General features: G+C 32.3%; 2 protein-coding genes across 3 annotated transcripts in view; one reads left to right on the top strand and one right to left on the bottom strand.

Annotated features, from left to right (window-relative positions):
- Window positions 1–14,220, top strand: part of LOC124362987 (dynein axonemal heavy chain 6-like) — a 100,274-nt gene extending 86,054 nt beyond the window's left edge. Inside the window, 4 exon segments of the mRNA XM_046817996.1 lie at window positions 11,828–11,920; window positions 12,793–12,993; window positions 13,719–13,836; window positions 13,933–14,220. Coding sequence (XP_046673952.1) covers window positions 11,828–11,920; window positions 12,793–12,993; window positions 13,719–13,836; window positions 13,933–14,162 — 642 coding nt within the window. The 3' untranslated portion in view covers window positions 14,163–14,220.
- A 6,804-nt stretch (window positions 14,221–21,024) lies between these two features.
- The window catches only part of LOC124362837 (centrosome-associated protein 350-like), a 73,448-nt gene continuing 72,045 nt past the window's right edge, over window positions 21,025–22,427 (bottom strand). For both annotated transcript variants that reach the window (XM_046817687.1, XM_046817696.1), the window contains exon 24: window positions 21,025–22,261. In XM_046817687.1, coding sequence (XP_046673643.1) covers window positions 21,443–22,261 — 819 coding nt within the window. In that variant the 3' untranslated portion in view covers window positions 21,025–21,442. The remainder of the gene's footprint in view (window positions 22,262–22,427) is intronic.

Genomic DNA, 22,427 nt, shown 5'->3' with positions numbered 1-22,427 from the left:
AACGTAAACACACGAACGTGAAACATGAACGTGAAACATGAACGTGAACGTGGAACGTGAACGTGGAACGTAAAAAACGAGAACACGAAACGTAAACGTGAACGTAAAAACATGAAAAACAACTAGATTATCACACGTTTATATTGGAAAATTTATTCAAATATTTACCATTTTTTAGGCTTCAAAGTTAGATTAATAGTTAAAAATCCATAGTCTTCTTTCCAAATTTTATCACACAATTCATTTAAAGTGGTTAAAACTCATATCAGATCCCACATAATTGTTGTAAATCTTTCTCGAATAGTGATCGTCTTGCTTAAAAATACACAACATATTCAGGTTCATTTCTTATAACTTGTTTATCAACCTTTGAAAAAGCATTGGGAAAGATAGATACAAGATAATGTTTTTGTGACGAGACATTACGAAAAATATTCCTTAATAACGTCCTGATTTTCCAAAATACAATCATCAAAAAACGATTAACGAATTGGGTTTACATTCGCTTAACGGAACTATGTCCTCAGAAGCATTATAAAAATGTGATATTTTTTTGTTTAAGTTTTTCTCAATATTTTCAAATCTTTCTTGTAATTTTTTATAGGCGTCTTGTTCTAAAGATTTACTAAAAACATACAAATTGGAATAAGGAATCAACCTATTGTAGATAAAATTCAATAATAAAGTTGTTTTTCCACATCCACTTTGAACCAACAATTAACAATCTGATTGGTTGATCTTTCTTATTTTCTTCAAACGTTTGAAGTTTTTATCTGATCTTTTTGCTTTAAAAATTTCTCCATTTAAATAAACGAAAATGAAGCTGTTCAAGTTGACTTCAGAAAGCTCTAAATTAGTTTTAAACTTGGAACATCCTATACACTTAGAGGAAGAATCAAATTATTTTATCGGTTTAAGCGGTTTTTATTCTGACAATTTTGTAATAAATATTAGTGAAAGTTCTCCTTATTGCATAGGATTTAGTGAGAAGAACATAACAAAATACTATGGTTTAAAACAAAGGATATTATACTTTCGATCAAATAAAAAAATTCCCTTAAAAATTATCTGAAAACATTCAAAACAATCAGATAAATCTTTAAACTTTGACGAAAACAAGTTTTGAAATGCAAAAAAATTATCTCTCTAATAAAATTCAAATAAAATTACCAGTAAGAATAATGTTTTCAGCAATTATTGTAGAATTTATTAGGGTTTGTTCAAGAAACTATTGAGCCAAATCAGGTATATTTAGGAAATAAAACGCCAAAATTTTAGACCGTTCGATTGTAATTGAAGTGCACTGCAATCTCGTTTGAACCTAGTTTTGAAAATCATACCGAACATTTACACAAAGAATCTGAAATTTTGTACACTTTTTTTCCCAAATGTTGCTTATGGATCAAAAATCAGTGAAAAACCGAATGAAATCGATTATATTCCAATTAGAAAAAAAATATTAAAAGAATTCAAAAAAATCGTTCTAACTATACAAGACTCTGAGGGAAATTTATTAAATAATGAGAGTAAAACAACAATTTATTTAAGATTGATGAGAGGCGATTAGATTAAAATGACGATAATGACGAGAAAATAGCCCTTAAATGTATAAATCACTGGAGTCTATCCCATAGACCCCGAGAAAAATATTCAAAAACATACGTTCTGACAAGGGTATCGAATCGCGACTCTTACAAACATTACATCCTAGTTCAATTTTTATTAATGAATCTGGACTTTACACTCAAATAATTGCTTGTTAAATTTTTTCTTTCTAAATGGAGTCAGTTGTGGATCTGCTCAATAACCAACTTACATTCGATAACACGAATATCTTAACTATTGTAGACGAAAACAATGTGATCTGGTTTTTATAAAGCGAAAGATGTTGCAGAAATATTAGAATATGAAAACACTAGACAAGCAATCATATTAAACGTTGATGATGATGACAAAATTCAATATTTTTACTTAAAAAACAAGGGTCTATTCGAATGGCCCCTTAACAATCTTCATCCCTGTACTGTTTTTATTAATGAACCAGGTCTCCTCAAAATAAAAATTGCTTGTTAAATTTTTTCTATCTAAATGGAGTCAGTCATAGATCTAAGAAATAATCAACTAAAATTCAATAATAAAGAAATTTTAACAATTGTTTGACGAAAATAATGAATTTTGGTTTAAGGCTAAAGATGTTGCAGAAATATTGGAATATAACAATACAGAAAAAGCGATTAGAAATAATGTCGATGAAGGTGACAAATCTCAATACTTTTATCTAAAAGATAAGGTAGCCCTCGAGGCCACCTCGCAAATATTCACAAAGATACTATTTTCATTAATGAATCAGGACTTTATTCGTTAATTTTAAGATCTCATAAAATAGAAGCAAAAAGCTTTCAACAATGGGTTACGAGAGATGTTTTACCAAGCATTCGTAAATTTGGTGTGTACAAACTTGAAAACAAGATTAAATATTTAGAGGACAAAAGTTAAGCACTTGCAAATTAAAGATGAAATCAAAACGGAAATAATTGCAAAACAAAGTGTAAAAATTGACTTAATGAAACCAGATCTTGTTTGTAAAGATTTTGATAAGAAAAAACACTCATGTTTTTGTGTTAATTAAGAAGAATCACATGTGGGAATGGCCTTATTATCGTTATCAGAGCTCAAAAGAGAGAAATACCGAAAAGATTGAAAGAACTTGAAAATGATTACCCAGAAATGGAAATTTTATTAAGACATGGAGATCCAAATAGTATAAATCTCTACAACCAAATGAAAGAATCTTTGAATATTTTATACAACGGAAATCATTTGTACTACAAATATGGCAGAATCTCGACTGATTTATAGAATATCTAAATTACACGATGAAAATGTTTCTAAATTTTACTAAAAACTCTCGATTTATTATATTTTGTTTGTAAAATGTTTAGCATAACTAGGTAACCATTGTAGAATTCTTTTTTCATATTCACAAGGCATTTCGTTTTTTATAACTTTCGCTGAAAATTTTTTTAGCACAATCTTTGCAAAAAGCATCTTTTCTATCTTTACTATACTGCCAGTTATTTAAATTCAGAAATATTTTTAATTTCTTTACAAAAGTAACACACTTTTTCTCTTCTAAAGTTAATTTGTTCATTTTTATCATATAAATCCTTACAATAATAGTCTTTTCTATTCTCTTCTTGACACTTTGTACGATTTCTTTTGAGACTCCATTTATATAGAAAAAATTATTACACGATTGAAAATGTTAAACTCTTGAATTATGATATTTTGTTTGTAAATGTTTTTTGATAATTATTTAACCATTTTATAGTTCTTCCACATTCACATTGAGTATCTTCATAATATAATCTATGGTGATTCTTCTTTACACAATCTTTACAATATGAGTTCTTTCTTATCTCTACTATAGTGATCACTATTAAACTCTGAAATTTTTTTAGTTTCTTTACATTTAAGACATTCTTTCTCTTCCAAAGTTAATTTTTCTATTTTATCATACAGCTCTTTATGATACTTCCTATAACAATCTTTACAAATTATAAATAATTCCATCTTTTCTACTCTTATCTTTTATAAAATTCTTCAAAACCTTTTTAATTCTTTGCACATTGAACATTTCTTTTGATGCGCCATTTATATATAGAAAAATTTATATTACAGTTTTGACTTCTTCAATTCATATTCATAAAAACTTTCCGGTTATTTCTTCATTATTTAAATCTTTTATACTATAAGTTACAGGATCTGTGTTATTAATTTGATAAATTACAAAGATTTCTCTTGACTAATTGTTCTTATATTTGTTCGAAAATGTTTGTTTTTTACTAACAATTCTTACATGATCAATTGACTTTAAATTTAGTTTTCGTGTGAAATTTCAGGTGGAACATACTTGAAAACGGTCTCTAATAACTCCTTTTTCTACATCCTTATCTACGTCTTTCGGTTTCATTTTGATTGTGCTGTGAACTGTATCGTTATAATTGTTTACGATTTTTTGAAGAATATCGATCCATTTAAAGTTTTTATTAATCTCAAAAATTACTTTCATTCTCTCATTTTGAGTTCTGTTATATCTCTCTACAATACTTGATTTCTCTTCGTTTTCAGTATGATAAATCTCAATGTTGTACTTTCTCAAAAACTTTCGTTAAATTCTTTATTTTTTAAACTCTAAACCCTTATCTGTATGAAGTAGATTTGGCGGTTTGTGATTGATCTTTATCGCGTCTTTTACTATATCTTCGAAGGCTTTTGAAACATCTTTACCGTTTTTTTTCTTTTGATAGCTCTTGACCAAGCATATTTTGAGAAAGTATCAATAACATTTAACATATACTTGAATCCATCATTTTGATCCGAATAGTTAGACATTATAACTAAATCTGCTGCCCATAAATCGTCAATTCCTAATGTTATATAATTTTTTTCTCTTTTTAAACTTCTTTCGTACCGGTGCATGAATTTCTCTAGCTTCAATCTCGATTTCTTCCTTATTCTTAGATTCTTTCTTTACTTGTTTTTCATAAGGATTCTTTATAAATTTACTCTTATTTGTCCTTACATTTTGAACATTTTGCTGCAATTCTATACAAAACCCGTTTTGAGTTTTGAACGATTTTTAGAATCTATATTTTTCGTTTTTTTCTTGCATTTGTGGCAGTGAATCAAATCATCTTCCATTTACATGTCAAAGTTTCCAAGTTTATTTAACTCATCTAATATATCAGATTTTGCTTCATAGCCATACGGTACTGTATCGATCTTATTTTCTAGAACGATTCTCTTATCATCTTTAGCGTTCAGTGCCAGCTTGTTTATGGTAACTGTGTACAATTCATGTTTTATAGCTTTTTATTACAGTCATCTCCCCTAAATTCTTCTTTATCTTCGAACAAACATCTCTTCAAGTTTTCGATATTTATTGTTTTATTTACAACGCTTCTCTTAATTCCTTTACACCTAACTGGGTTTTTATCTAGATATTTGTACGAGTACATCTTTAGACCTTAAACCACAAAATTCTTCTAATATCTCGCCGTTCAATTCGTCTTTGAATTTACCTATTACCTTTCTTATTTTTAGTAGTGAAACATTCATGATCTTTTGGATAATCACTTGTATCAAAGTCATCTATATTTTCTTTAATAATTTTTAAAAGGATCTCGTTTCAATTCTAGAAAATAACTGTCTGTATCCATGTAACACAGATTCAAATCTGGATCAAACTTCTTTAATTTGTTGTAATAAAACTCGTACATTAGCAATTTTGAGAGGTCGAGAACTGAGAATCCTATGTAAATCGGTTTGTTAAATTTAACCTTTTGTTTGTACATGTGACTCGCTATACAGTTGTCGTCAAAGATGTTAAAGCATTTGAAATTTGTTTTCTTAGCTTGTTTCATTGAAAATTCTTCATTTCCAAGCTTAATATCACATCTGTTTCTCACATTTTCCATAGATTTTCCAAAAACTGAGTTGTTCATCAGCTTATAAAAGTCCCTTTTCAAAGTTCGCTTGTAGCTTTGGTTCTCATGTTTGTGTTAAAATCAATGTATTCTTTCATAAAAGGCTTCTGATCGAATGCAATAACTCTATTCACATGTTTCAAAATCATACCTTGTTCCAAATAGAACTTCAAATTTCTCGAATGAACAACGTATTCAGTTTTTATCCAGTAGAGTTGTGCAAAGTTTGTTTTTAAAATGTTCTGGAGCAAGAGGCAAATCCTTGTGATGTTCGTGTAAATTTTGTTGGATATCCAAGATCGACTTCAAGAATATAGCCATAGTTTTCGTCACCAGTGAGTTCCAAAATTGTTTCTTTCCACTCTTCTTTTGTATACGTTTTAGGATCCATCCACTTGATATCGCCGTATGGTAAACTTTGCATGAGGCCATACCCATAAAGGTTGTTTGCATCGACGTACAACAGATAGCTTTCTGGTTTTTGTCTTATCGAAATCTTTCAAATATTTGTTATTTGCTTTAACATATCGTTTAATACATTGAGAAATGCCTCCGCGAATACCTTTTTCAATCATTAAATACATGTTATAATCGTTAATTAGCTGAAGCTCAATTTTCGTTAATTTTAACTATAGCATCCCATGCAAGACTGGGAGCTGTTAGATAGTGTGCTGGATCAAGCTTATAGCAATTCAAACAAATATTCCTAAAATTTTCAAAGATATCAGCGAGCAATAGAACATCTTGAATGTTATAGAGATCAGAGTAATTTCCTAGATTTTTCTCTTTTATAATTTGTTCCAAAACATTTAAGTAGTGTTGAAAATCTTTCTCAGATATGCTCTCATCTGTCAAAAGTGAATAGAAATCTTGAATTCTCAATTCCTTCTGTGTAATCAAGTTTTTCAATACTGTCGATAAATTCATAGGGAAATATGCCTTTTTCCAGATAGAATTTTAAAGATTTCTTCTTCGTCATTTGGCTGTCTTTCTATTATCTCATTCAGTCCATCTTGTATAAAATGATTTGTATGTTTGAAGTCTTCTCCTCTTTAGATTTTTAGCTAACTTTTCTATAGACGAGGGCCATGAATCTGAACGTGTCTACGAAAAGAGAATTTTATGAACTTTCTAGGTTTGTCACCATCAAATTCATACCCGTATCCAGAATTTACAGAGTAATTTATATATCGTTCATCGGTGTTTTGCAATCAAATCAACATTACCGTATTGTTTTGGCCAATTCTTTTATGTACAAATGCGTATCGTAAATTAGACATATTGTGACAGAAAACGGGAATATTCTGAGGAAATTTCAAATTCAGATTACAAATTCTATGAGCTGCACCTCGAAATTTTCCAGTCAAATGACAGTGATCTCTGCATTTTTTGAATGCATCATAAGCAGAACTCCAATTATCTGGTAAAAACCCTAAAGTTTTTTCAGTGTCTTGATACGATATTTCTTCACAAATGTGGCAAAGATTTGAATTTTTGATACGAAATTTCTTCTTCGTCAGTCAATTTCATGGGCTTCATGTTCTTTGAATTATATTTTTTTAGCTATGTACTTCGATAATTTATTGAGTTCTTCAAACAATTTTGTCGGGACGTTTTTCAAATCTTCTTCATTTTTTGGCACGATAACATATCGGTTTTGTACATGCGATTGGTCACATTCGACCACTAAATATAGAGTAAAACCATAAGGAATGTGCCTCTGAATCTTGGTTGTAGTCGATCTTTGTGGATTGTTCTTGCATGTCGGAATTTTTTCTAATATGCTCTCAAAGTCCATATAAATTACGTACGGATGGTTAAATTTCTTTTGATAATTAGTAAATTTAGTTGTTTGACCTGGAAATGGCATAATTGGCTTATACAAACTTCATGATTTTTACAAAATTTCTAAGTGATCTGTTAAATCTCCAGATTTGTAAAAAATGGCTTAAACATCTTCGACACAAGAACGTCTTGTGAGCATTTTTTTGATATCTGTGAACTCGCTAATCTACTTAAATCTGTTATCAAAACATAATGGGATTTATCATCTTGTTTAACATACAATAAATCAACTTCTAACTTGGCGTCATAAACTTCTGAAATTTGCAACGGTACTATGTGTAGTTTTTCATCAAAAGTATAGACATTTACAGACATTTTCGGATACTTGTACTTTGCTTTGCTGCTTCGTTTTTCAAATAATTGTATATATCTTTTAAAGACATAGGATAGTCGAATCCAGAAAATATCTCATCGTTCACCGAATTTTTCGTATTGTTTTGCTCTGTCAACATGAGTCTCGGGTTTTTCAATAGCACATTCTTATTGAGTAAATAAAGCAAAATTCATCTCTATTTTTTATATTTATACAAGCTTTTTTATCTTTGATATTCTTTGGTAAATCGATGTATGATCCTGCATTCATCATTTCGTGTTTGTTAAGGCTCAAAACTAGTTGTTTACAACTTTTAAATGTCATCCGGAACCTTTATTTGGATTATTCGTTTGTTCTCGATGTGTTAATTATTAAATTGCTTAGTAATAAAGTCGTTTACGTCAAAAGATTTCGTCTGCTTTGATTAGTAAAATACATTAGACATGTTTGCGGTTTCACCATTCCACTAAAGTTCGGTTCGTATTCACATTCCAAAGAGAGATAGCCCTTCATATTTTTAACATTTTCTTGAAATTTCTCGATTTAAACTTTTAATTTCTGACCGCATAATTGAAAGATATTTGTAAATTGACATGGAATTGTCGTTCAAGTTTGTTAAAATGTATTGCTTGAAAAGACCGTGTATTGAGGATAAAACTTCTACATCAATGATATTTTCGGATTTTACTTTAAGAGTTTTATCAATTTCTTCGATCATTTCAGACTTAGTTTTATCGTTTGTTTCTAAGGACAATTTTTCAGCGATTGATTGAATTTTTTTTCATCATTAAATAGATTGAGATCTTTTTTATCTTCCTTAAAGCTTTTCTTTAATTCACGCAATTTTTCTATATTGTACATCTTTTCGTGACCATCGATTTGATTCTCTTTAGCCCAAGTCCTCAAATAATTTAGTTCTTTATTATAAATTTCTTTGTTCTTCAAATGATTTTTTCGAATTGTAATGACGAGTATAGTGATGTTCAAAAATGTCTTTTTTGCAGTATGGGCACTCTATCTTTTTTTCCGCTCCATATTTAAAGAGCAAAAATTTGTAAACTAAAATTTTGAGAAGTGGTGATTTTTTGTGACAACTTGACACAAATCAGCACAATTTACTGGTCAAATGTTTTCAGATTGTTCTATTTAAAGAGCAAAAATTTGTAAAATTTAAATTTTGAGAAGTAGTGATTTTTGACACAAATCAGCACAATTTCTGGTCAAATGTTTTCAGATTGTTCTATTTGTTATAGAAAAATCTTTTAACTAAATTTAGTTAAAAGATTTTTTCTATAATAAATGGCAGCGCTGTTACAAGAGTTGAATAAGGTTGGTGAACTAAGATTCAAAGAATATAAGAAATTAGTGGAATTGGAAGAAAAAAAGAGATATAAAATCTTGAATTTGGAGAAAATGAAAGATAAATTCGGGTTTACAATAATTGCCCGAGTTGGAAGATTGTAAAGTACACTTACCGAACAGATTTTTGACTGTTTTTGGATGAGAAAAAAGATTAAAGAATTAAACAAAAATGAAAAAATTACACTTGATTGTTACTGGAAAGAAGACTATAAAAGATAAAGACTGTGTTACAATTAACTTTGTAGAAATAAAGATTTTTTATATTAAGATTTTTTGATTTTTTCATTAAAACAGCTTATAAATGTAGAAGCAAACATTGAACAGTAAAACAGCTAAAGATTCGGTTATTTAACATTCGTGCTTTCCTGTTAGATTTTATTAGATTTGTTTATGGTTCAATGGACAGTATTTTACATTGATTTTCTGTCTGTCCCAAAAGTGGTCTAGAACCGGCATATTCATATCTACTGCTGTTTAATGTAATGTATTATCGGTTTGATTAGTTTAAGTTTGTATTTCTCGGATGATGATAGATAGATTTGTATGTGCCTTGATTGAAAATTTATGACGAGTTATTTTGAAAAACAACAATGTAATGTTGAAAATCACTTCAAATAAAGACGTTATTATTATTATTAATATTGTCGCCAATTTGTGCAGGTGGCTGAATCTACCACACACGTCAATTTTTTGTCATCACAACAGCGCTGGCTGGACAACAGGTGGTAGAAATCCTGTCAGTTCTCTGATAAACAGTATTAAAACAGATCAGACAGTATTCAAACTGTTTAAATAAAATAGTCCAATGTATATGAAGAGCCTTACCTCATCTTGATTCTTAGTCCAATGACTGTAATCTAACAAACACGTTGTGACTTGATCTTTTCTTGGATTTATTTACTTTGTAGTTGTGTTGTTATGGTGGAATGATTCTATTCTTGTATTATCGTAAAGGGTAAACACAAAATATTTAAGAGCTTGTAATTGATAACATTAATTGTGCTCATATTCTTGGGGCAACTATGGGTGGTTCTGTTCCGAACTGGTGCCTACTTATTCTACAGATCACGAATTAACTGCACCTTAGTAATTTCTGTAGCAGATATCTTTCTGATTCATTCTTCATATATAGGTCTGCAGTGGGATGTATTCAGAAGCACAATACTTTTGCTGGTCTGTAATCATGGTTACCACCAACAATGAAATTCTTTTTAAAATGCATGCATTTCGGGCTCTGGGAAACATGTGTGAATTATTATGATGTCTCTGGAATTTTTACTAGGGATGGATCGATTCCGATATTCTAAACCACGGCTATTTTCACTTGATTCCGATACCAGCAAAAGTTCTTATAATACGCTTGGAATATAAAAATTTCATAATATTACAATTAGTTATATGTGGAAGCTGAATCTCGAATTCAAATCAGTCTATTCGCAGATGGCAGCTGATCAGCGCAAATTGCTGATTGTTAACAAGTTTTTTACTTGAAGTATGAAAAATGTATATTGATAACCAAATTAACAAATTACCTAACTTGAAAAAATAATATTTTGTTTATAATTAGTATTCTCTATATTTATTTTTGCTCATTGTCACAATTCTGTTGCGTCTATTCGTGGACAGCAACTGATTGGCAATATACAAATTACTGATTGCTAAAACGTGTTTTTGTAGTTCTTTGTGCATAAAAACTAATTAGAAACATAATGATGTATAAATAAATTACGTATTTTCTATGCTGTATTTGTCAATGCCAGCGTGTCTGCAAGTTCTATGTGTGGACGTTAGCTGCTCAGCAGTAGACAGATGATCACAAATTTTTATTTTATCTAGACGTACTTTGTGTAGTTGTACATAAATAGATTATCTATAAATATATAATATATCCATATATTTTTACAAGGCATTCTGGAATCTCATTTTACAAGCTACCATTTCTATAATTTAAAAAGAGAAGGTAGAGGATGTGACTTGTAATTTAAAAAATATGTTTATTTCCCCGAATCTTTGTGAATTTTATTGAATTACAATGGCATTCTTAAGCTTTTTTATAAGTAAAGTTCAGATGACAGTAGGTTTATTTGTTGGTTGAACTACCTTGTGTACTGGTAAAATCATTGCCCCGTACCGAAAGTTCATGCACCGCAGATCTCTGACCCGAATGCTGGACTGCATGCTGCCCCACACTAGCGCTCTACTGGTAATTGTTTGTTCTGCTTATTTTTTTAGATTAGATACATGTATTTTCCAAACATGATAGAAAGGAAATTAGGAAAGTTATTAGGTATATACAATGTTATGTCAATACATTGAAAGACTCAAAAATAAAAACTAAGGAGCCTAGCGATGAAATTTGCTAACCACCGCAGCTTGATGTAATTTCCTGCAGATACAGCTGGAGACAATAAACCTTTAGCTTTCCACTCGGTATAAGGGTTAAATACAGTATTGTAGTTGTATAATAAATAATGGTTTGAAAAATAGACTAGAGAATCGGGAATATTCAACCGGGAATTTGAATAAAGGTTTGGAGTGGCTACCCTGTTCTAATCAAATCTTTAAGGATGAAAAAAAAACCAGAAAGTCTAAGCGTTTTTAATTTTGAAATTCTAGTAGTAGACTGGTTTCAAATTTGTAATAAATCAAATATATTCATATGTCTTTCTTAGCCACCCAAGGAAAGAATTACACCATCAGTTAAGTAATCAACATGACTAAATTTTCTGAATATTATTAATAATAGGTAAATATTTGTTTGTCAGCATGAGGACATTTGTATTCTTTAATAAAGCATTTGATTACATGAATTTTGCAGGTTCCAAAATTATGGTCTAGAGTGGCTTACCCATCATTAAAAACCCTTGGAAGCTGGATACGAGATCTTGAATTAAAACTTGATTTTATTTCAGTAAGTGTTTGTATTCAGTTTTGTTTTAATTTCTCTAGTTTTATCAGTATGGTTTAATTTTGGCTTTGCAAGTATATTATAAAAGAAACATTAAAAAGTTGGTCACTGTACTTGGAAACATAAACTGTCTTTGGATTGATTTTGAAAATGCTGTGGCATGCATGTTTTCCTTTGTAAAGCACTGCATTTTATGTTTGTCTATCTTTCACCCATATTAGTTTAAAATTATAATCTGTGATTTGAATAGATAAAACAGTTCTTGTAAATTAATGCTCAATTTTAAATTTTATTGGAGTTTTGTAACATGATATTTTTCAATACCGCCATGTAAACAATTCGAATTGGTTTCCTTAAATGTAATTGATCAAATAAAACAATGCACTCCAACATTTGAGAATATTTTAAATAAAATACTAAGCATCGTAAACTAATATTTAAATATATCTTTAAATACTGCATTTCACACAAAACTACAAATACTTGAAAACAATGATAAAAAATTAACAAAATGACATTGTTAATATAAAAAATTACTTTGACTATCAAAGTAAATGGCAGAGAAAATAAATATAGTGTGCTTACTGAGGTACAAAGTGAAATTTTTCATCTGATATCTGTCAAATCTTGTCCATAAGGAGTTAGTATAACTACATTTTGTACCAGTATCCCTAGTAAACAACATTATGGATTATTCCTTTTTTAAATGGTATTTCAACTAGCCGTTACGTACTGTTTCAAGAGCCAAAATAGTACAGTATGTAAAATATTTGATATACTAAAATGGACAGTAAGGCTGATGATTTTGATAGATTTGTTCAGTGAGTGAGTACTTTTTGGTACTAAATAATGATTAACACATTTTTTTAATTCAGATGTGGCTAAAGTGGGGCCAGCCAACTTCGTTTTGGTTATCTGGATTCTTTTTTCCTCAAGGCTTCATGACTGGGTGCCTGCAGACCCACGCTCGTAAGTATAGCACTCCCATAGATGAGCTGATGGTGGACTTCACTGTTCTGGATACTTACATTGATCAGGAGGCTATAGAATTGATCCATCGAGGGAGTATCCGAGAGGTAAGGATAACTATACTATGTTTCAAATTTTAACTCTACTCCAAGTTAAAGGAATCTGTATTATGTATTAACAAGTCATTATATTCATTAAAAATGTGGCTGCTTGACATAAGTGTCTCTGGATTAGCCATAAATTATTGTTTTCTCTTGGCTGTAAGAGATCTTAACAAATTTCATACAGTGGTAGAAAATCACACAAACCATGTAAGACTGTTTTTATTTTTCAATATATAGAAGATAAAGCAGACCGTATCAGATAACATTTGAGGCGGTGTTGTTATATCGCTGCTGACCACTGCTATGACATAGCTGTGGCCACTACTGTGTTTGATTTCCATGTTGTCTGCAAAACAAATGAATGAAAACAGTCATGCTAATATTTATTTACGGTAACAACTGAAGACGTTGCTTTATTGCAACAGATGATGAGACTGATCAGTAATTTTTCATACACGTAAAACTGGCAACATTGTTGAGCATGAGGTGCACACCATCCATCGTTGGACTATTTTGGTGCAATTTTTGTTTCACTTAACAAAGGCAAATATTAAAAAAAAAGAATAGTTACCTTTACAAACCCTCCGTTGTCAAACAAATTTAAATAAAAAGCAGAGATAGGACAAAACACTTAATAAATGTGAAACATAACACTACATCTGAGCTAGATTTAAAATTTCTTAAAATCTCAGTTTTTATGGAAAATAAACGTTTGTCTTATTGTACAGGATGAACAAGCCTACAAGGACCTAGTAGTTCCCACAGATGGAGTACTGGTACATGGTTTGTTTGTTGACGCTGGTCGATTCGATGAGAAAGTTGGGTATTTGTGTGACCCAAAGCCAGGTAAGAAAAGTAAAATTGTATTTATGTGTAGAGAACAACACTTTAAAGTTGCAAACAGGTTGCATGTTAAAACATGAACAATTATTGTCGTATCAGGAGAAATCAATCCACCATTGCCTGTGATGCAACTACTCCCGGTGACCAAGATGGATACGACGCGACTGCGCTATGCTGCGCCACTCTACAAGACTTCCGTACGTGCAGGAACCCTCAGCACCACTGGTCACAGTACCAACTACGTGGTCACTGTGCACCTGCCCTCCCGTGAGCCCCAGAGCCACTGGATACTGCGGGGCACGGCCCTCCTTACTCAAATTACTGACTGACATGTTCACAGCTTTGTTTTTGTTTCATGAATAAACGGTTTATTCTTTTTGTGTAAAATTTACAAACATGTTTCATCCTTCATGAATAATTAATTAAGTAGAGCCAGCTGGCTCTAATATTGTTTATTCCGTTCTTAGCAGTAATATTGTTGAGAAGTCTAGTTTTATACTATTTTGTTTTGCAAAAGTTATGACACGTGATTGTGATAACAGTTCATGAATTAATAAAGTCATAATAATGATTTCTAGAGCAAAATTTAAAGCTTAAAATTTTAAATCTCCTGATTAGAAAACCAGTTTGGAAAGAAATTATATTTTACCCATACCCATTTTAAGTTTCTAAAATGTTATATGTGAATTGATTTATGACATTAAAACTCATTCATGTGAGATAAATCTAAATTTATTCTCAAATTTCATTTTTAATAATTATTTGAACTTCAATATAAAAAACAATCAATTTGAACAAGAAACATTTAGTGAATTCCAACCCCAAGATAGATAATTTGATAAACATTAATGTCAGAAAGAACATGAGAATATAAGTGCGCATTTAAATAACCACTTTAAATTTAATTATCATCGGCGGCAGGGCGGGTGTTCGCAATTGAAGAATTTAAGTCTGATCTAGATCAAAAGACACTTGCAACATGAAAGTTTTAAGTGTCATAAGTACAACTTGAAGCTGAATCACCTCAATATCCTTCTCTTTCATAATTCTTTGAAAGTGAGATGTCATCATATGCCCCTTAGTTTCTAGAACTTTTCAGGTATCTTCATAATTTTTCTGCACTTCACCTTGTTACTGTAGACACAAAAGGTGTTGGCTTCAAAATTGTTGTTATTAGGCACCATTGCAAATTGTTGCTGTGCCATTCTAACACTATTACAGAGACTGGGAAAAATTCACAAGTCATATCAACTCTAAATCAGGTCCAAAAGCTGCGGACTGTTATGGGATATCATTGCGCATACTCACTTGGATAGAAATATATTTCCATGGATCACTCAAGTCAATGGGTGGGATTATCTATAAGCATTGCTGGTTTTTTGCTATATAGTGTGAGTTAAAGTATGGATACACTCTATTTAGTTTTTGATGGATAAAGATGAGGAAAGGAGGGATGGAACTCGGGATACCTTCCTAGGAAATAGAAGTGATCTTTTTAGTCACTGTCACAACTTTGCCAATTTCCCCAAAATGGGATTTGTGGGGGGAGGGGAGTGGCTCAATATTTTTAAATGTAAAGACCCATTAAGTGACACCTCTTTTGTAAGATCTTGATAAAAGAAAAACAGTGGGAACTAAAGCTTTCTATATCTACCCAGTACAAATTATTAGCTAAATGAAAGTCAAAAGCATGGATGGTTCCTGCTCAACCTTCAATTGACAAAGATAGAAAAAATGATACTCAGGACACCCCTCTGGGAACAAAATAGAACCATTTCCACAATATGGGCTTTTTGGTAGGCAGTTTAAAATTTTTAAATGTAAAGTTACAGTAGCACTAGTAATTAAAAGCAATAACATGGTTAAAACCCTACTAACCTATATTTTTTATATCAGATGTTCAAACTGCTGTCCCAGGACAGTTTGACAATGTCCAAGCCTATTGTAGAAACTTGAAACAACACGCTGTATGGATTCACACGGAAGTTTTTGAATTTCCGATACTATTCTATCCCTAAGCAATGGGGTTTTGTTTTATAGATGTTTTTAATGTGACCCCACACAAAGTAGTCAAGTGGAGATAGATCTGGCGATCTTGGTGACCACTTGAACTTCCTCTTCTGCCTATCCAGCGATTTGGAAAATATTGTTTAAATACTCGTGGACTTGAAGGTCATAGTGTGGAGGTGCTCTATTCTGCTGGAACCAAACTTCATTACAGTTGTTGGTTGCTTGTTCTTCTTCTTCTATGGGACGGCCTATTGCCATGCACTTAAGCCTCAAGGGCCTTTTGCGCACTCCATGAGGCCTACCAGTCTATGATTTCAACAGTTCCATAAACCGCCAAAAGTAACCTATCAGGTCCTCCTGGGGAAATTCACCACCCTTGTCCAAACTACCAAAGATGGCATACTGCTCCCTTGCTATTGTAGGACAAACAAAGAGCAAGTGTTCGGCAATTTCAGCCTGCTCATCACACATTCTACAGAGCAGATCCTCTGAAGGATACTTTCTCAGGTGACCATGACCTCTAATCAGACCTATAACCCAAGAATTCATCGATACTTAGTGAGACAAGGTTAGATGTCACCCTGGAGGAAGGTGACTGTAGTAACATTCTGCTCATTCTCATACCCGGATGCAACCTCCACCTTGTCTCATGTTCAGCGTGGACCCATTTCGAGACAGCCCCAAAGGATTCTCACCTTGAAATACCACGGAATGGTTGAAGACCCATCATAAGTGACGCTGAGCCCTGGTTGGCCAGGGTATAAGCTCTTTCATTCCCAGGCCCTCATAACCAGGATCCCAACAAACAGTAACATTGTTGATTCTGGCAAGGGAAGAAACGACTTGATAGCAATCCCAGACAAGTTTGGATTTGAACACACAAGAGTTCAGCGCTATCAGTGCTGCCTGACTATCCATGAAAATTGAAATTGATCGTCTTACTCCTATACCGCTGACTCTCATGAGCACATTGGGTAATGGCTGTGACCTCTGTGTGAAAAACTGTAGGATAAGGACCCAGAGGGACCACCCAGCTCCCTGCATAGTCTCACTTCCACAATTCTAGTGCCTGTGCCACTTTTTGTTTTAGAGCTGTCTGTAAACCATTCAGCTCCGCTGGTGGAAGAGGTTTCCTTTCCTCCGACCAATCGTCCCTAGGAGGTATCACAATTCAAAATTAAAAAAAGGATCATTTTTGTGGCATCTGATCAGAGATCATGTGCAGAGCATCCCTCTGAATCAGGATGCTAATTCTCAGTGCCCACTGGTGCAGCTCGACCAAAGTCCCGCTTGCTGAAGACAGTAGGCACTCCTCCTGGCCATAGCCCGAATAACAATATCCAGGGGCGAGGTTGAGGCAACAATCTAGAGCTGCACCCGGTGCACTGATAGCAAGGCAATCCCAGACAAGCTACTTGGCCTCCGTTTTTGGCCATCAGACAACAGCCCCATACACTAGTGCAGGTCTGACTAAGGAGACATAAAGCCAATACAAAAGCCTCGGCTTAGGTCCTCAAGACTCACCTATCACGCATCTGCTTTGAATTAAAGACCATTTCCCACCATCTCACCATCTCTACACAATAGATATATTTAAATACATACATTTAAATACAGTGGGTGTTTGTAAAGTCCACAATAAATCCATGAAAGTTGATGGACTATGAATAATCTAGATAAGTATAAAATAAATGGTAACATAAATTCATATAACTTTGATCCATTATGAATTTCAGAGAAGGAATATAATGGTAAGTTGGTTAGGGAATTTTGCAATTTAATTTGAAAGATCGTAGTCTCTTCCATTAATTTTAAGTAATTTGGAAGTATATTAAAGAATTGTGTACCAATATATTTGAGATTTTTACAATAGAATTGCAAATTATGACAATCTACAACCATATTATTTCTATTTTAGTTATTATAGTTATGAATGTCGCCACAGGTACTTCACAACTATAATACAATGTCCTCTTACACGATTTTTGACTGACAGTATAGTGCTATAGATATATGCACTATAAACTGTCATTATCCACAATTGAGGGCAATGGATTTTAACTGATTCATTCCATTGCAATTTTAGAATAATACGGATTGCTTTTTTTCTGAATAATTGAAATTGAATCAAAATTGTTTGCTGATGTAGATCCATATAAAGAAATACTGAATGTAATATGTGAATGAATATGAAAATTATATAAACTTTAGTGTTTGATTTGTACATAATTTTGACATTCTACAAAAAGCATATAAACCAGAATTAATTTTGAGACAATCTTATCTGAATGTTTATTCCAAATTAGAGAACTGTCTAAAGAAAGGCTTAAGAATTTTACCTCTTCAGCTTTCAGTACAGAAACTTGTTAAATTTGTATATTGGGACTAATTTTATTTCTGCCTATAGTTGCATTAAACTCAAAATGAACTGTTTTTGTGGATTCAAGATTAAATTAATTCTTTGGAAAAACTTATTTACATTTGGCAAACTGAGGAAGGCTGATATTTCGACTTCCTCCTTAGATGATGCACTAACCTTCAAAGTGGCATCAACAGCGTACAAACACAACTTTTATAACTCTGGAATACCTTTAAGGTAACAGAAGAATAGCAGAGGTCCCAATATTGATCCTTGGGGCACCCCAAAAAATGTTTGTTTTAGAGTTGAGGCATATTTAATTGTAAAATTATTTTTTTATTTAGGTGTTCAATTTATATATACTGCTGTCTATTTTGTATATATATATATGACTTAAACCAATCATATTCCTTCTCTTGAATACCAAGCATAGTCAACTTATTTAGCAAACTTGTATGGCAAACACTGTCAAATGCCTTATGCAAGTCCATGAAGACTCCTAACACCATATCGCCTCTATCAACAGAATCAATCACAGATTCAAGAAAATCAGTGCCAGCCATAAAAAATATATCTACCCTTCCTGAAACCATGTTAGATGCTGTAAAATAAATCATATATTTCTAAATATTCAACCAACTGATTCGCCATTGCATGCTCAAGTATTTGAGATATTACAGGCAGCAAGGCCAATGGCTGATAATTAGCTGCATCCAATTGATCACCCTTTTTGAAAAGAGGTTTTATTTTTGAAACTAATTTTCTCTAGAAAATGTCCAGATAAAAAGGATATATTTACAATAGTGGATCACCGAGAAACTCCACAGTACCTTTAAGGTGGTGCAATCGATTTTGGGTTGAGTAAAATTTTCTTAAATATAATAGTCACAATACTTATATTAAGGATTTCAAGTTTTTACAGTAAGTATGTGAAATATGATCAGAGGAAGGGACATATTTTTTATTTTGAAAAACGTGAGTTAATTTTTCCACTATGTTTAAAATTTTACAGAAGAAATATAAATTTCTTATATTTTGGAATCGAAAATATGCTACTCCCTCTGGGAGAATGATATATAAAATTTGGAGTTTTGAAATTGTAAAAAACGCATTCATATGGGATCTTTGGATTTTCAGTCTGCTTCCTGCCGCGTTGCTTGTGGATGCACGAGCAGGAGTGCACTTGCCCTTCCCCCCTTACCCCTCAATTAGTTCCTCTCTTCCTTCGCTCTGCACTTGATATCACATTATTAAACACTAATGTTAAGTAATAATTGACAAGTTTTATTATACTTACACTTTTCAACAACTCTTACGCTATAAAGTAGACGGCTATTCACAATTTTGGAAAAGAGTGGTTATATCTAAGTTTTTATTCTTGTTTTATTTTTAAAGTTTTAAAAACCAATTTTAAAAACATTTTACTACTTAGCATTGTTTTGCAAATTTGAAGTTTTTGTTTACAAATGTTACATTTGTATGTTCACCCTAATAAAATTAATATATAACAAAACAAGTGTACATTTATTGGTACATAAATAAACTTCAGAATTTTATGAAAACAGCAAGATCAATTATTTGATATATTGAGTATATAAATATTTGCTATGAATTTCTAAAATAACGCATACAAAACGTGAAATAGTACCCTGCTACTTTAGAAACTGCCAGATCTAGGGTTCAGGAGGATTGAGAAAGTTCTGAAGCAGGTGGGACAGATAACTAGTTCCCGGTACTTGGAGTTGAGGAGGATTGGACTAGCTAGCAAGCTCCTTATTGCAGAAACTGTAGAAAACCGGGAACGGTGTTGCTCATGCGATCTAGCGGTCAGAGTTTGCAATACTGACGCAAACACATCTTTAAGTACTGGTACCGGAATATCATTGTATCCACTACTGTAACTATATTTTAGGTTGCCTATGATTTTCATAATTTCTTTTCTATCAACTACTCTAACCATCAAACAATCAAACTCTCAAACTGGATTACGGTGGCTTATCCGAGTCCAAAATTATATACGGCATAATGTTTTGAGATTTTTGTAATACCAATTTGTTTAATAGAGCCTTCTGTCTCCAAAAGAGGGCTTTGAGAATAGTTTGGAGATTGGACCACTGAGAGAGTTGTGGGAGTTCTTCCGAACAAGTGGTGCTCTAATATTGGCAAGCCTTTTAATTTACCATTCCATGTTATACATTTTCCAAACAGAAGTAATTTGTATGTTTTTGATCACTTTTACAATACAAGACACAAGCAAAACTCTGTAGTTAATAAATTCAGACTATCCCTATTCAAAAATTAACTTTTTTACTTTGGCCCAAAATTATTTAATTCTCTTCCTCAGTATATTAGAAATCAAAATAGTCTAAAATCATTTAAAGTTCATTTAAAGAGCCACTTGGCTGGTAGAGCTTTCTATGGTATACAGGAGGTCCTCGGATAGATCCAGTTGTGATGCAGCAGGTCCAATTGCATTCTTAGATTAGATTGCTCATTGTTATTGTAAATTTTGTTTCTTTTTCTAAACCTTTTATGTTGTTTTAAGATTTAGGTATTTTAAGTTTAATAGTCTTTAGTTTGTTATCATTAATTGTTAACTTATTATTGACTTTCAAAAAAACTGAATATTCAACTGTATAGAAAAAATACAATTCAGTTATAGTGGGGTCACTATGCAATGCTTTTATCACCTTGTTGTATTTAACCCATTGATAGCTGTAGAAAAAAACTAGATCGTTTTAGTTAGGTCAGGTTGTTCTTTTTGTGCACTGGTAATTAAAGTATAATTCAGTCTAGTGTTGTCGATAGAGATACACCACATATTGACATTTACATTTTATTAAAAATGTGTACAAAATTTAACAAATTTGACTTTACAAAATGACTAAATCTAAATCTATCTATAACATTAATAGACCAGTAAGGTACACACTATCAAACTATCTCATTTGCTATTAAAACAAGTGTAGAACAAACTTAACATATACGAGTATTACAATGTTCTTTTTTACACAAATGTAAATTAGTTTGCAAAATAAAACAAATATTTACAAGCTAAATTACAAAACGTATACAATATTTTTAGTGAGGTGATTTTTACAGTTTTCTTTTAATTAACCGAAGAGATTGATCACTATTAAAATATCAACAATAATTTGCTTTAAACAATAGACAATAGTACTCCTTTAAAAAAGGAACATAGTTAAAACCAACTCTTCAGAATCAATAAAGCTATAATTCCTAAGCATGGTTCATTTTCTTCTCAAATGCACTGTTCAACACTAGGGTCGTTTCTTCTATAAGACTGTCAAATATACTTAGTGCTATTGTGTTTTTGACAGCCACCTCACACTTGCTATAATCCGTCTTCTCTTGTTTTTCCTCTTGTGCATGTTTCATTTTCTTCTCAAATGCGCTGTTTAACACTAGGGTCGTTTCTTCTATAAGACTGTCAAATATACTTAGTGCCATTGTGTTTTTGATAGACACCTCACACTTGCTATAATCCGTCCACTCCTGTTCTTCCTCTTGTGAGTCGCGCACCAATAACTCGTCCACTCTGTCACGTTTTTTGCGTGACCACTGTATTATTAGGCTCTCCTTGATCGCATTGGGCTCAAAACCAAACAAAATACGCACTTTCTTCAACACATATCCGGTCACAGTCTCTTCGGTTAGTTTGGGCACGACCAGCCTTCTCACCCTACAAATGGCCCTCTCCCAAGGCGGTGTGTCTGTCTCATCTTCTCTGTTTGTAGGGATATCTACTAGAACCTGCCTGACCAGGTCAAAAAGGAACTTCTTGTATGTGTGGTTGCCGACATGTGTAGACGAATATTGCTCAGAAGGTTGAATAGTGGACAAATCCTCTCCTCTGAGCCAGACAGCTCCAAGACTCTGTACCGCCATCGTCACCATACTCTCTATGTCCTCCTGTCTAGCGGGTGCGGGTTCCTTTGACTGTCCTGGTGGGGTATAGGGTGGGGGTGGTTTGTTAGGAATCTCTCGTACATAGTAATACGAGGGAATGTTCTCTTGAGCCTGTTCCAATTGTTTTATCTGAAAAAAAAAACAAGCTTATGTTCAGAGAAAACGTTTATAAAAGATCATTTCTTAACTACATGCAAACCGGTTCTCTTATTTCAGTTTTCACATAAGAAAGGAGTGAGGTGATATACCAATTTGCTCTAGACAGTGCAGAACAAGTGAAGGAACTTTCATATAT

The sequence above is a fragment of the Homalodisca vitripennis genome, chromosome 1 (genome assembly GCF_021130785.1).
Source record: "Homalodisca vitripennis isolate AUS2020 chromosome 1, UT_GWSS_2.1, whole genome shotgun sequence".
Lineage (NCBI taxonomy): Eukaryota > Metazoa > Arthropoda > Insecta > Hemiptera > Cicadellidae > Homalodisca > Homalodisca vitripennis.
This window is presented reverse-complemented; position numbering and strand designations above follow the sequence as displayed.